Source organism: Peromyscus californicus, unplaced genomic scaffold (genome assembly GCF_007827085.1).
Source record: "Peromyscus californicus insignis strain IS unplaced genomic scaffold, ASM782708v3 Scaffold_4__1_contigs__length_199733344, whole genome shotgun sequence".
NCBI classification, from domain to species: domain Eukaryota; kingdom Metazoa; phylum Chordata; class Mammalia; order Rodentia; family Cricetidae; genus Peromyscus; species Peromyscus californicus.
The window spans coordinates 158442323-158458496 of NW_026294562.1; the positions used below are offsets into that span (position 1 = coordinate 158442323).

A 16174-nucleotide genomic window follows, 5' to 3' on the forward strand; every position below is an offset into this window, starting at 1 on the left:
CACTATGCTCAAAGCACTTGGTACAGGTGTGCATAGGCATCTACTAGCTCCTGAGCACAGAGTACAGTGGCCATGTTCCTCCAAATATTAATTCACCGCTATGTGTAGCGCACACACTCCTCTGTAACAGAATGTCTCTCAGATTCCTGTAAGAGAGGCATTGTCACTTTACAGAAAAGCAGATGGAGCTGGGCCTTGTTGAGGAAGCTGTTGAAGGCCAGCTCAGTGGCTGGCACAATTGGTGGTCCAGCCTGGCCACCCACCCCACATGCTTGTTTGCACTTAACCTTTCTGAGTCCACGGCCGGCACTGTTGGTGTGGGCCTCATCTCAGCAAACAGTGTCTTTCCTTTGCTGTGTTAAGCTTAGTTCATGGATCAGGTCCAGGGTTGGTTCTGTCAAGAAGTGCTGCCTGTCCGTGGTGCTGTGTGCTTCGGACAGGGTCAGGAAGGACTGCTGCTGTAGGTGGGGCTGCAGTGTGCAGAGGAAGCTGGCTTCCTTGGGATTCCCTGATGTCTCTGCGGTTCTTTAGGGTGAAGGTGTTGGAGGTGAGCCAGAAGGAAGACACCTGGGGTTTGGGAAGTGTCTTGGTGAAATTCATAGATGAAGGCGGGACCAAGCTCATCTCAAGAGACCAGCTGCTGCTGCTCCCGGAGAAGTTCCACACTCTGCCCCCTCAGGCTGTGGAGTTCATTGTTTGTAGGGTGAAACCAGCTGACAGTGAAATTGAATGGAACCCAAAGGTGGGTTACTTTACCTTTTATGTTTTATTGACTTAGGCAATACATTTAACCCAGAATATACAAAGAATTGGTACTTATTTTAAGTGTGTATATGTGGAGGGACTTTTTTTTTTTTTTGGTTTTTCGAGACAGGGTTTCTCTGTAGTTTTGCGCCTTTCCTGGAACTCACTTTGTAGACCAGGCTGGCCTCGAACTCACGGAGATCCTCCTGCCTCTGCCTCCCGAGTGCTGGGATTAAAGGCGTGCGCCACCACCGCCCGGCGGGATTTTTTTTTTTTAACATGGGGTTTCACTCTGTTGCCCAGGGTAGTCTTGAACTAGATTCAAACAGTCTTTTTGGATCAGCCTACTAAATAGTTGAGACTCTAGCTCCTGGTGTTTATTAGAGTCTTAAATTCCAACCTTTGCTGTTAGTTTTAGGTCACTAAAAGCATGATTTGCTGAGGTCTCTTCTGTTGCAAGACAGTACTATGTGCCACCTTAAGTGGCACCCACGCTAGAGGTACCAAGCTCCCCTGGCATTGTAGTATGAAAGCCAAAGTTATATTTTATATTTTAATTACTGTGCCCAAGAGACCCATGAAACAAAAATGCCTCTAACCTGTAAGCTCTTTGCCAAAGACAGATATTCCTGAAATGCTGGTGACTACTGTTTATGGGCAATACCAAACCACATGTTTTCACTCCGCTAAACAAGTTTGTTTGACCCAACTGTACTGGATGTGCTTGATCAAATATAGGCAGAAGGTAGGCAGGAAATACGTCAGAAATATGTAAGGATGTATACTTGCTGCTGATTGGATGTAGGTGGGAGGTACACAGGCCGGAAATACATCAGGATGTATGCGTGCCCCAACTGGATCTCAGTGGGGGTACACAGGTAGGAAATGTGTGAGGATGTATGCTTGCCCTTGACTGGACCTGATTGGAAATATGGTGGCCTTATAGGTTTGCCTTTTTTAGCCTCTGTAAAATGTGACTCATTGCCATTCCTGGGAACTCAGGAGTGGACTTAGCCAGAGTCTGTCTTCCCGGCCAGTATTTGATTAAAGCTTGCTTAAAATTTGGCTCAGAACTGTGGTAGTGGTCGTCTTCTCGCCTGGCAGGATTAACAGTAACCATTGTCATTAGTGCTCTGTCTTAGAATGTATAACATATGGGTCATGGCAAAAAAAAGGGGGGGGGGCTTCAGCTCAAAAAAGAAGACAGTGAGAATACCTATTAAAATAGAGTCACAGCTTATGGATGTTCCTTGGAAGGCCAAGCAGTTCTGTCAGGGTTGGGAGGATGGATTAAAAATAGAATGATAGATGCCAGAACAGGTCACAAAGGAAGAGCTATTTCCTCTGGACCCTGTGGGGTCACTAAAATGTCATCAGTCAGATAGGGTGTTAACAGCAGAGAAAAATGCGTATTCCATGCAGTGTAACACAGAAGGCCATCCCACTCAGACTCACATGGCAGTCTGAGGTGGGTGGAGGGGCCTGAGAGACAGTCCCATTCTTGCCAGAGCAATGAGTTCGTGATAATGTACCTGATTTTAGAAGGTTAAGTTGTGGAAGCTGCTTAATTGGAGATGAGATAAGCCATTATAATGAGCAAATTGAAAACTGGCTGGGTTTTAAACAAGATTAAATACTACCTAGGAAGTAAGTCAATATCAGGGATAAAGATACAACCTTGATGTTGCAAGTTTAATGAAGAATAGGCTTTTTCAGCTGGAAATTTCCCTCCTTTGTTCTTTTTTTTTTTTTTTTTTTTTTTTTTGGTTTATTGAGACAGGGTTTCTCTGTGTAGTTTTGGTGCCTTTCCTGGAACTCACTTGGTAGCCCAGGCTGGCCTCGAACTCACAGAGATCCGCCTGGCTCTGCCTCCCGAGTGCTGGGATTAAAGGCGTGCGCCACCACCACCCGGCGATCCCCTCCTTTGTTCTAATAAGAACTTCCTGAGTGTCCATTGTGTGTTTGTCCTTTGTGTGTCGGGGCCATGCTGAGTTCTGCACCCATCTGCAGGAAAGCTGTAGTCCTTATCCTTTAGGAAACCTTTTTGGTCTGTAAGATGGCTTGACTAAGAATCTCACTGAAGGATATCCTTCTGTAGAAATGGAAGGTCCTGATTAGGCTTTCTGTTGCTGTGAAGAAACCATGACCAAAAGCAAGTTCTGGAGGAAAGGGTTTATTTGGCTTACACTTCCACATAGTAGTCCATCACTGAAAGAATCAGGGCAGGAACCTGGAAGCAGGAGCTGATGCAGAGGCCATGGAGGAGTGCTGCTTACTGGTTTGCTTATCATGGCTTGCTTAGCCTACTTTCTTATAGAACCTAGGACCACCAGACCAGGGATGGTACCAACCACCATGGGCTGGGTCCTCCCCCATTAATCACTAATTACAAAATGCCTTACAGGCAGATCTTATGGAGGCATTTTCTCAATTGAGGTTCCCTCCTTTCAGATGACTCTAGCTTGTATCAGATTGATATAAAATTAGCCAGCACTCCAGGGTGGTAGTAGTACACTCCTTTAATCCAAGCACCTAGGAGGCAGAGGCAGGCAGATCTCTGTGAGTTTGAGGCCAGCCTGGTCTACAAAGCGATTTTCGGGACATCCAGGGCTATACAGAGAAACCCTGTCTTGGGGGAAAAAAACAAAACTAGCCAGCACATGGGACAAGTTCTCCTGTGTGTTGTTCCCAATTCATTCACTGTCCCAAGGGCACAATCTCATGACCAGGGCCAACTCTTTCCTGTCCTGCTTTACAAGGGATTCAAATAGGTGTGAGTGATAACTCAGACAGGTCTTGTCTGCTGTGGCCCTCCCAGAGAGGAAAATGGGAGTACTACACCTGTGAGAGAGTAGGGCCCTTAGTGTCAGGGTTGCAGAGTTCTGTGGTCACAAGGCCTTCTGGAGAAGCAGTAGAGCCTGTACTTCACTTATTGAGCTGGCAAGGAAGGAAACTTCCAGATGCTGATAGTTTTCTGAGATTGATAGAGGAGATGGGTCCACCAGCCATAGTGAGAGACATCATTACAGGTCCAAAGGCATGGACCCCCACCTGTTCTCAGAACTCACCTGAGTTCTCACATGGGCGAGTTCCTGCACCTTTGCACGTCTGCTGCTGTTAAAGTCTACTGCACCTCTGACAAGAACTGGGGCTCATGCCTACCTAGCCTCAGAGCTGTTGAGAAGCAGGTGCGATGTGTAGCGTGTACTGTGTACTCTACAGCATATGTAGGATGAGATGCTTGCCCGAAGCTGCAGTTGAATAACAAAAATGCCTTTTTTTTTTCCAGGTTACTAGATACATTCATCATAAGATTGTTGGGAAATTGCATGATGCCAAAGTGGTACTAGCTTTGGGAAATACCCTTTGGATTGATCCAATGGTAAGTGTTCAGTTTTCTTCAAAAGAAATCTGCTTGGATGGCCCCCAGAAATGATATAAAGGATCCTAGTCTGTTCCTAGAAATGAAGGTTTATTTGGGGTTCTTGTTAGGGGAGATGTTTTGAATATTGGGTCATGAGTTTGGTATGGATTTTGTTTTTGTCTGGTGGGATATTTTACATGGTGACAGAGCAAGTGGGCACATCTGTAACATAATTGATGGTTATGAGTATTTCCTTACTGCATGTGGCATTTTCCAGTATTTACAATGGTGTTTCATTTTACCCTTTGAAATATAAATCACAGATCATTACAGGGGTTTCTGAGCCCCTTGCCCAACCTGTTTGAGAACTCACAGGTCAGTATCTGTTGCCACAGTGCCTGCCTTTCCTAGTTCCTAAAGCCCTGGGGCCTGCTCAGTAACTACTAATGAGGAACCCAGTCAGTCTTAGGCACTCAGAGCTGTGTTCACAGTTCCTGCTGCATTTCTTCACCGTGCATCCTAAGGCTAGACTGAACCCTTGAGTTCCGTGTGGGAAGAAAGCAGATGAGGCTTCCTACTCTGGAATCAACATGGAGAGGAAATGTGACTCAGTGACATGTGGCTCAGGCCTGTATGTCTCGCTGACATTGTCCCTTTTCCTTGCACCTTAAGAATTCTTCACAGTCTTGCTGCATTAGACAAGCCTTATTTGTTATTATTTATAATATTTAAAGGAATTCAGTTCCCATCTTGTTGAAAGTAAAATTTACAAGGATGGAAAAGCTTTAACACGTTAAAGTGGGGAATTTGTGTATAAGATTTATGAATAAGGAAAAAATCATTTTTAGGAAAGAAAAACATCAATTACCAGAGCAGGTAAGTAGAGATATTTAGGAGTTTTAAGTAGTATTATCATAGTTAGGATTATAATTTTCTTTATTAGAGAAAAAAAGGAAGTTTTATTAGGCAGAGTTTGTTTTTTTTTTTAATACCATCAGAATATGAAGTAAAAAAGAAAACTCCCTTGGAAAACATGTTTCCACAGCTGCAAAGTGTATGGCAGTATCTCCCGACATGCTGCAGGGAGCAGCACCGCAGCTTGTCTTCCCTTCCCAGAGCAACTCCCTGTCACTCTGAGTGAAGGTGACTCTTCTGTGCATCCCTCAGCTGGAGTGTGTGCCCGGGGTTCATCCTTACCCTTCCACAGAAAGGGGCACCTGACCTGTGTCCACACTTCTCCACCCAGGAACCCCACTGTTGCAGATTTCACAGCTTTCTTAAATTGCATGAATTGAAGTGCTTTGGCCGCAGAAAAGACAAATAGAACAGTGTAGAACACGGTACTTGGAGCCTTGGCATGAGGAGTCCTTTCAAGACACATGAGGACTCTGAGCCTTGTCTAAGAGGCCAAAGGAGAGTAGGAAAGAAGAACGTATGCGTTTGCATCTGGCCGCAGCATCCTAGATTGCTGTGCACTAGGGTATCATACCAGGGTTCTGCCCACAACTCACATTATCGCCACAGTGCGGGCGGGACTTAGAGGATGCTGTCATCACCTCAGTGATAAAATAACTGGCTGCCACAGCAGGAAGCCCCTGCATACTGAGACATGTGTCCAAGTGCATCTGACCAGTAGGAAGACTTGAGAGGCTGTGAGAGTACTTGTGGCCCAGTCAAGGTTCAGATGTGACTCTTACAAATGTTTTCCCCCCTTTGGTTGAAGGTGCACGTTACAAAACTTTCAAATCTAAAAACTTCTATCATTGATTATAATGTTCGAGCTGAAATTTTATCCATGGGAATGGGTATTGATAATTCAGAACACGTAGAACAACTGAAAAGACTATACAAAGAAGCCAGACTGCCAACTTTTGAGGACCTTCTGGGCCAGACCTCGTAAGTGCATTTCTGTCTCCCTGTGGAAAAGCTGTGTTAAGTTAGAGGAATCTCCATGTTCTAGCACTCAGCTTGAAGAGCTTGCAAGTTCACCAACTTACCCCTCTAGTGTTGCTGGATGGCGTATGTTTTTGTTTCTTTTACAGAAAGGACTTTTGTTGACATTTTATTTGCAGATAGCACGGTGTGCAGTTTGCTAGTACCCTTGGGACTCTAGGGGGAAAACAGATGGGGCTCCCTGGCTTTGTACTTCATTTGAATGGACACGTGCTTTGTCTGCTCCATGTCTGGCTACAGTGTCTCACACTGAGCATAGAGTTCATCTGTATTGTGTGTAGATCTGTAGAGTTAAGTATGTCCCTTTGAGTCTGTCATGATGCTGACCTGGTGTGCTGCTGGCTCAGGAGGTGTCCAGTCAGGATGCAGTGCACCCTCCCCTGCCCGGGCATCTGCTGCTGTGTTTCAGGATGGTTTCTGAGGGCAGAACTGAGCTGTGCTCACTGCTACTGCCCACCAGTTTGTCGTCTTTACTAGCGTGCATTGCAGGAAAGAGTGGGTTTCATGACATTTGCACACATGCACATAATGTTCTTTGATCATATTGCTGCCATCACCCTTCTGTCCCTTCTCCATCTTGCCTCTCATCCTCCTCCTTCCCCCAGATAGTCCCTTTGCTACTTTGAATCTTTTTTTAAAAAATCCAGATTCTGCATATGAAAGAAAAGATGCAGTATTTGTCTGAGTCTGGCTTCTTTCATGTAATACAGTGATTTTCAGTTCTATTTATTTTCCCACAAATGACATGATTTCAAGTTTTACCAATGAGTAAAACTCCATGTGTGTCTTCTCCACATTTTCTATCCGTTCTCCTACAGGTGGGCAGCTAGGCTGATTCCATGGCTTGGCTATTGCAGATAGTGTTGTGGTATCACACAGATGTGAACTGCCAACCACTTCCCATGCTAGCTATGCCAGCTTAAATGCCTCTATGTGTACTTGCAAGATGGCTCAAGGGGGAAGGGCACTTGCTGCCAAGCCTGATAACCTTAATTTGATTGACAGAACTCACATGTTGGAACAAGAAAATCAACTCTTGAAAGTTGTCCTCTGATCTCCACATGTGTGCTATGGGATGCAATGCCTCCCAGGACATACAAAATATAATAAATGTAAATGCTTTCCAATAGGTAGAACAATTTCAAAGTAACCCTATGTAGTGAAGTCACTCTGAGAAGGTGTGATTATTATTGACTGTCAACTTGACGAATCACCTAGAGGACAAACCTCTGGACATGTATTGGGTTAGGTGAGGTGGAAGGATGTGCTGAAATGTAGAGCACCATCCTGTAGGAGGGAGACCTGGCACCAGTGTTGGTGTCTCTGTGCTTTCTGACTGTGGATGCCATGTGACCTGCTCCTACACCCATAACCTACCCACAATGGACTGAACCCTCAAACGGAGGCAGAATATGAGCCCTTCCTTCCATTGATTTTATCAGGAATCGGTCAGATACATGAGAAAAAGAACTAATACAGACAGTGTACTAGCAACCTCAGAGCGGAAGATAGACACAGCCTGTGTGAACTCACTCCAGAGGGTCTGGAAGATAGACACAGCCTGTGTGAACTCACTCCAGAGGGTCTGGAAGATAGACACAGCCTGTGTGAACTCCAGAGGGTCTGGAAGATAGACACAGCCTGTGTGAACTCACTCCAGAGGGTCTGGAAGATAGACACAGCCTGTGTGAACTCACTCCAGAGGGTCTGGAAGATAGACACGCCTGTGTGAACTAACTCCAGAGGGTCTCTACCGAGATGGGCACGCTCGTTCTTGCCTGTAATCCCAGGACATAGAGAACTGAGGCAGAGGATTGCTGTACATTTGAAGCCAGTCTGGGCTCCAGAATAAAGTTGTATCTCAAAGAAAGGAAGGAGAGGAGAGTGCAGTTGTACCAAAAGCTTATCAGAGAACAAGGTAGACACCTACTAGAGGTAGAACCAAAGGCTTGAGTCTCCACTCAACAGTGAGCAGTTGGAGATGAAAGGGGCTTGGGCTCAGCTTAGCTGCCAGCAGGAATGAGCAAGTCAGAACTATGGGGAGGGATCTGGCTGGAGAGAGGGCTCAGTGGTTAAGAAAGAGTGCCTGCTGCTCTTGCAGAGAACCCAAGTTCAGTACTGAGTACCTCTGAACTGATTGCCATAGTGACTGCACATTTCAGATGCCTACCCGTAGGAACCACGTCCTCACCGGAATTTGTAGCCATTTGCTTTCTTAACAATAGTGAAATGGAATGTCAAAGCAGTTTTCATTTGCATCTCTCTGACCACTAAGGATGAACGCTTTTTCCAAGTATTTATTGACCATTTGTATTCTTCTTTTGAGGATTTGTCTATTCAGTTCATCAAACCATTATTGACTGATAATTTTGTTGTTTTGTGTTCAATTTTTACACTACTTCACACATCCTGTCTGGTGCCTTCTCTCCAGGTCTGTACCCTTTCTCTTCACTCTGGTGATTTGTCCTTTGCTGTACAGAAATTAGCTTCCCGTCATCTCATTTGTCAATTCCTAGAATGATTTGCTGTACTGCTGGAGCCCTGGCCATAACAGGAGGACCCAGTTGGCCTCTGGGTTTACTGTTATGATCCTCTGTGACCTTGGAAGGTTCTAAAATTACAGCCAGAAGGGGAGGAAGTGGCCAAAGAGTCTGGCAAAGATAAAAATAGTTTGTAACGTGAAATGTTTTTAGTTTTTGTTGGAAGAAATTGGATACTTGTAGAATTAGGATACAAATTGTTTTCTACACACTTCAAGGGAAGGAAAATCCTATTATAAGGCATTCTTTAATAATGAACATGCCATTACTGTTGAGATTTTATTTTAGACATTTTTAATTGATTCTTTGTGGATTTTACATCATGTATCCCAATCCCATTCATCTCCCCATCCCTTCATTATCCTCCCTCTGTCCTTGTACCTCCCCCCACCAAAATAAAATTTAAAAGAAAAGCAAAAAAAAAAAAACCTAACATACAAAAGAAAAAGGAAAAAAGCCTCGACGTGGAAGCTGCAGTGTGATACAGTGAGCCACACGGTAAACCCTTTAGTCCATACATCTTTACTTGTGAGTGTTCTTTGCAGTGAGTCATTGGTCTGGTTCGAGGCCGCTGGCTTCTGCTGCACTATGGACACTGGGCCCTCACTGGGACTCCTCTTGTATCCTGTTGTTGTCTTGTGTCATGGAGATCCTGGAGCTTTGGATCTGCAGGTCTGGCCCCTTTACATGCTCCAGCAGTTCACAGATGAGGTGGGTGTTGGGGTGGGAGCCATGGACTTCAACACAGACTGCGGCTGTGGCAGAGTCACAGACCCAGACATGGCCCTAGGTGGCAGCCCAGATCCCTGTTGTTGGTGTGGCCTTTGGGTGGCAACACGGGCCATGGATATCAACACAGACCCTAACTGCGGTTGGACCATGGACCCAAACATGGTCCTTGTTAGCACCCATGCCAGGATGTCACCATGACCCTGGGTGGCAGTGCAGGTCACTCAGATCAGCATGGACCCAGCAGCTGTGTGGCCCTCTAATACCAACATGGTCAAGTGGTGACCCAGGTCCCAGGTATCTGCATGGTCCTCAGTGGCAACAGAAGCCTCAGACATCAGTTCAGACCCTGGCTGTGGCTAGGCCACAGACCCAGAAATGACCCAGGCTGCAGCTCAGCCCATACAATGCCATGGCTCCAGTTGGCAGTACATGTCACTCAGGTCAGTATGCCCCCCTACCCCCACCCAGCAGTGACACAGCCCTCGGATACCAACCTTGCCAGCCAGGTGGCAGCTCAGACCCTGGGCATCTGTGTGGCCTTTGGTGGCAACATGAGTCAGGGACATCAACACAGACCCAAGCTGCTGTGGGACCACAGACCCAGACATGGTCCCTGGCAGCATCCCAGGCTCAGATATCTTGGCCTTAGCTGGCATCTCAGGTCACCCGGATTAGCATGGCCCCAGTGGCAGTGTGCCACTCGAGCGCCAACATGTCCCCAGGTGGCAACCCAGCCCTTGGACATGTGCTTGGCCTTGATTGGTAACAGGAGCCACGGGCATCAACGCAGACCCTGGCTGCAATAGGGTCATAGACCCAGACATGACCCTCGGCCACAGTTCAGGTCTGGACATCACAGTGGCCCCAGGTGGCAGCATGACCCTCAAACACCAACATGGCCTCAGTTATTGGCCCAGACTACAGGCCTCTCTGCACAGCCCTCCGTGGTAACAAGAGCCACTGACATCAACATAGAGCCCGGTTGCAGCAGGGCCACAGATCCAGACATAGCCCTGGGCAACAGACCAGGCCAGATGGCATCATGGACCCAGGTGACAGTGCAGCTCTCTTAGAAAGGCATGGCCCCTGTGGGGGTATATCCCTCAGACACCAACATGGTCACAGGTGGTGGCCCACCCTCTGGGTGTCCAAAGGGCCCTCAGTGCTAACAGGAGTGATATCAATATAGACCATTACAGCTGCATCAGGGCCATGGATCCAGACATGGCCCTTGGCAGCAGCCCAGGCCCAGATATCACCATGGGCCCGGGGGGCAAGCAGTCCACCCACATCAGCTGGCTCCTCACTGCCCTCCACCCATCAGATCTGCCTCTCCCCAGCACATGAACCTTTCTGCACCCCGCTCTCTTTCTCCCATTTCCCCATCAATACTCACCATAATGGTGCCCAACTGCTAGGCTCCACAGGCTCGTGGTTGATGAAGGCAAATGTCCTGGGGCAGAGCTGTAGCTGTCCTCCATGTGCCTGGGCCTCATGGCTCCATTCTGCTGGTGGTTGATCTCTGCCTGCCCTACTCTTGAGATTGAATCCTAACTCTGGACAGAGGCTGTGAAAGTCCCTTTCACACTGGCCTTAGAATTGAACAGAGAACAGTCTTAATTTGGTTTTGGTCAGAGCCAAGGTCAGGGCCTAGACAGATGCAGAGCCTTTGAGGAATAGGATGAAGTAGTCTGGAAAGAGACACCTGTTACATAGCACTTAGCAAATCAAGTTCAGGAAGCCTCTGACAGAGTGTGGCGGTGGTGGCAGAGAACCTCGAGGGCTACGGAGAGACAGCCTTTGAGAAGCATTCAAGAGCCAGCCAGACTTGGAGCATTAGAGTCATAGTAGATGGTAGAGTGTGAGGGGGCGAGTTTGGCACCTCTGGCTGTGTAGTTAGACTGTGGGTATGACAGGGGTTCGAAACAACTGATGGCGGTGTGTGGGGAGGAGGAGATCCGATGTTCAGTGAGATGGGTTGGCAGGTGGGCACTGCCTGATGGAGAGGTCACAGGATTGAGGGCTTGACAGATACAGGGACTGGGATTCTGAGATGCAGTGACAGAGGGTGTTGGCGCTATGGATAAGAAAAGATGTTTGGGTGGGGGCAGCTCATTGGAGAAAAGGCCCAGAGCTTTTTCTAGGGCATGGTAAGTTTTAAGGTCATTGGAAGGACAAGCTGTACCAAGGAAGCAGCTGGGAGAAAGGCCTTTGGTCTGCTGGCACTGAGGGTGAACATAAGGCCTGTGGGAGGAAGGGGCAGCCTGGGGGTCAGGGCCACGCTTGTATCCAGTATGGAAGTTCAGTGCTTCGGCGGTGGCAGTGATGAGGCCCTATGCCTCGGTTCACAGTTGATCAGAAGCCTCTGGAGAGTAAGCCCTGGCTTCTTTAGAGATGTTGTATCTGTGTCGTGTGACTGTCAACTTGAATTCTCTCTGAAAGCCTGCAGAGTGAATTACATTGCCATCTATAAGCAAGGAAACTGGGGGCAGGGTTGTAAGGAGGTGTCTGCCTTGTATTGACCTTCTTACGTCTGAACTACATGACTGTGGTGCTGGTTATTTTTGTCAACTTGACACAGACCTAGACATATTTGGGAAGAGGGAACCTGGATTAAGAAAATGCTTCTAAACCGGGCGGTGGTGGCGCACGCCTTTAGTCCCAGCACTCGGGAGGCAGAGCTAGGTGGATCTTTGTGAGTTCAAGGACAGTCTGGTCTCCAACGTGAGTTCCAGAAAAGGCGCAAAGCTACACAGAGAAACCCTGTCTCGAAAAACCAAAAAAAAGAAAAAAAAAAGAAAAAAAAGAAAATGCTTCTAAAAATGGGGCTGTAGGCAAGCCTTTAGGGTATTTTTTAAATTACTGCTTATTGGGGTATTGGGGGAGGAGCCAGCTCTTTATGGGTGGTGCCACTCTTGGGCAGGTGGTCCTGGGTTCTATAAGAAAACATGCTGAACAAGCCATGAGGAGCAAGCTGTAAGCAGCACTCCTTCATGGCTTCTGCATCAGCCCCTGCCTCCAGGTTCCTGCCCTGTTGGAGTTCCTTCCCTGCCCTCCTTCAATGATGGACTGTGATATGGAACTGTAAGCTGAAATAAACCCTTTTCAAGTTGCTTTGGGTCATAATATTTTATCACAGCACTAGAAACCCTAACTGATTATCTGCTTAAAAATGCAAAAGAATGGTGATACATATTTTTAATTTTTAATTTTTTTAGACAAAGTCTTTACAAAGCCGTGGCTGTCCTAGAACTCACTATGTAGACCAGGCTGGCCTTGAACTCAGAGATCTGCTTGACTCACAAAAATTGGGATTAAAGTCATGCACCAACACTCTTGGACTATAGATCTATAGATATATGTAGATATGTAGATATATAGAGAGGTGGGGAGAGGCAGAGGCAGTCACCTGAATGAAGTAATCTCTAGTTAGCTAGTAGGCAAAATCAGAGGGTGTTGTGTTAGATGTAGCAGGTTTCTGTGTGCATAAAAAAGATGTAAATGGAATTTTTTTGAAGCCACATCTTAGTCTTACCTCTCCACCACCCCATTCAACCTAGAGCTGGAGAATCACCTCCCTGTCCCTACCCAGTGATAATTACTTTCGTATGCAAACAGTATTTCTACACGTTGGCCCAAACTGGTACCATAGACTCTAGGAAGACACTCTAGGAGACAGGTGGGAAGGAAGGTAAACTAGCTTTGCACTTGGGCTCGACTCCCGTTTGAGGAGGGACTGCATATGCCTTTCTTCCAGAGCTTCAGTGAGCTTGAAGGAGAGAGTGCCTTTCTGATGACCACCCTGTGCTTGGGTGGAGCAGAGGCACACAGTGAGCAAAGTTCAGTGCACTATCATTGTCCGCAAGTCACATTGGCTCCCTCGGGTCCGACCCAGGATGACAAGCAGGTGCTGTAATGTCTGTGTATGCCCTCTTCTGCTCTTCTGTTCAGAACACCCACCACAGTGGAAGACGGCATGTGTCTGCGGAGCACTCAGCAAGGAGATGGAGGTACAGAAAGAAGAGCTGCTTCCAAGATGGACTCAGACAACCTGAAGCCTGGTTAGTACTGCCTTTCTAAGATGCTTTACTCCAATTCGAGATTTCCCTGTATTGAGACTTTCCTTTCGAAATGGCTCGAGGAGGCCTGAGCATGGCAAACTTGGCTCTGGCAGGCCTTGCCTTCCCCCATTCCCTCTTCCTTGCTAAACTGTTAGATTACATTCCTAAAGCTAGCCACCAAGCTCTATTCCCTTATTTGGCCACTTCCTCCTCCTGAAGCTGACTACCAAGGTCCAGCAATCAAAGTGTTGAAGTCCAGCAATTAAAAGTCCCCGTTGGGCTACCCTAATTCACATGCCCAATCTAAATAAACCCACTCATCCTAACGGGCTTCCCCTTTCCCTTTATAAACTCTCCTTTGCCTGTGGGTCTGTCTCCTCTATCCAGAGGCAGTCCTTTGTCCCTCGGGGGCAAATACCCTTTCCCCTGTTCTTGTCCCTTCCCCTTCTCCCTCGTCCTCTGTCTCCTGTCTGTCTTAGTCCCTGCCCTCTGTCCCTCTGGGGCAAATCAGTCTCCCTTGTGCTGACACCTTGGTATTGGGGGTCCTGGGCCTCCCCTGCTCTTTTCAGCTCTCCCTGTGAGACATGGAGCAGAGTGCTGGCTGGCGGCGGCGGCAGCAATCCTTCAGTGATGCTCTAGTGTCTAAAGAGTGGAGTGAGCAGCACTGTGGCTTTGTCCCTATGCGCGTGCCTCTGTCCACACTTGAGTCATACCGGTTGAATGTTTCCAGAACCCTCCTTGTGACCCAACTCTTGTCACTCCTGTCATCAGCGTCGCCGAGTTCGAAGCACGTGGCCTCCTCCAGCCTCTAGCGTTGTAGCTGGTGTTTTTTGTTTTAATTGTTAGGTTATATTCTGTAATCTGAATACACCAGGTTGATTGGGACACTGAGGTTGTTCTCAGGAGGGGCTCTTGTCATTAAAGCCGCTTTCCACTTTTTTTTTTTTTTTTTGGCATTGCTGTGAATCAAACCTCGAGCCTTGTTTTAAGTTTGGAATAGTAATTTTAAGTATGTCAGGTAGAGGAGAATTCCATTGTCTTAGAAAATGTGTGCTCAGCAGTAGTTGCGTCTGAACATTGAGCTGTTCTGGAAGGCTGCAGGTTAAGGGAGGACAGACAGCCCGAGTGTGTGTCTGGCACACAGCGGCTGTGACACGGTCCTCTTCAGTAGAGCAGGCTTCCCTTCATTTTACCATTTGAAAGTTGTGTGTCAGTTTCCTAGTGACGTGCATTTTAGTTTCTTCTGATTGTTTGCTACTAGATCCCTGAGTTTCTATGAAACTTACACTTTTTGTTTGTTTGTTTGTTTGTTTTTGAGACAGGGTCTCTATATATAATCTCTGGATGTCCTGGATCTCACTATGTAGACCAGGCTGGCCTCCAACTCACAAAAATTGGCCTGCTTCTGCGTCTGAGTGCTGAGATTAAAGGCATGGGTCACCACATCCAGCTGAAATTTATACTCTTAACATAAATTCTTCATGTAAAAGTTGCTTGGGTACAAAAATATGTATGTTGCAATATAAATAACGTGGAAATTTTAACGTTGATTTTGTACAGAAGTTTTATCTGAGGACATTGGCAGTGAATCCATTAGCCGAACTGCGCAGCCGCATGTGAGAAGGTATGTGCTCCTGCCCCTGGGCACCTCCCCCAGAGCCACTGTGAGCTGATGAGTGCAAACCTTTCTCTCCTTCTAGCTTCCACCCACAGATAAAGTGGTTCCAGAAAGATGATGTGGTCATCTTAAAGATAAAAATAAGGAATGTCAAAGACTATAAGTGTAAATTCTTTACAGATAGAGTCGTTTTCAGGTAGGTTTGTGTCTGACTGATAAAGTAAAATTGAAATTGCATACAACATTTTAGATGGCCAACTTTATTCTTCTTGTAAACCCAGTGCCTGGGTAGGAGACAAGTTTTACTTGGCTGATATGGAACTGCAAGGGGACATAAGGAAAGATGACTGCAGGTGCATAATTAAAGATGACGAACCTCTAATCACGCTTGCCAAAGAGAAACGGGCATGCTGGCGCGGCCTGCTTAAGCAGAGGGTGAGTTGCTGTGCCTGTGGCTGGCTGCTCCTGCCCAGGGGCACCTGGCCCTTCCTTACCTGTGTCCACTGTTCGTTGCCCAGAATCCTAACGTGGCCTTTGACTTTGACCACTGGGAGGAATGTGAAGAGGACAGCCCCTTCTCCAAGGGTGAGATGGGCAGGCCTGCTCCTGGGGCTAGGGGCTGGGGCAGGGAGAGTGGGTGGACAGACCAGCTGTTCTTAGGATTCTCCTTTGTAGAAATAGGCTGTTAATGTAAGCCCTAAAAATTGGAGTTGATCTTGGTGCTAAATGTTCTGGTGTGGGTACACAATGACCCTTAGTAGTAAATATGCTTCTTTGACTATTTTGAGTGCAGGGGATGGAACCCAGGTATGGTAGGAAAGCACTGTACCATTAGCTACACCCTCAGTTCCTAAACACACCTGAAAAACTCCTTTATGGTAGCCTTCCTAGAACTGCTTGTTAAGAGCAGACATATCTATTTTACCTGTCATTGTTTGCTTAATAATTTGTGAGGAAAACAGAGCTAGACCTATGGGACATTTGCTGCGCTGACCAAAACAAAATGGGGGTGGGTAGTTAACCTATACTAAACCATTTCTACTAATACTAAATCTTCCAGTTGTAAATTCTAAAAACCTGTCCTGCAAAGTGGCAGCGTTGGTTGAGAACAGCGGCACCTCTTCAGAAAGTACCGACGGAAGTGAGAGTGAATGAGGATGTC

The 16174-nt window shown here is 46.9% G+C and overlaps 1 protein-coding gene across 1 annotated transcript in view; it reads left to right on the plus strand.

The window, feature by feature from the left end:
- Tdrd12 (tudor domain containing 12) overlaps positions 1-16174 on the plus strand; it is an 84191-nt gene that overhangs the window by 67435 nt on the left and 582 nt on the right. The window contains exons 24-32 of the mRNA XM_052760253.1: positions 532-742; positions 4034-4126; positions 5832-6004; positions 13285-13394; positions 14955-15018; positions 15095-15208; positions 15294-15447; positions 15531-15597; positions 16073-16174. The exon at positions 16073-16174 is cut by the window's right edge and continues 582 nt beyond it. Coding sequence (XP_052616213.1) covers positions 532-742; positions 4034-4126; positions 5832-6004; positions 13285-13394; positions 14955-15018; positions 15095-15208; positions 15294-15447; positions 15531-15597; positions 16073-16167 — 1081 coding nt within the window. The 3' untranslated portion in view covers positions 16168-16174. The remainder of the gene's footprint in view (positions 1-531; positions 743-4033; positions 4127-5831; positions 6005-13284; positions 13395-14954; positions 15019-15094; positions 15209-15293; positions 15448-15530; positions 15598-16072) is intronic.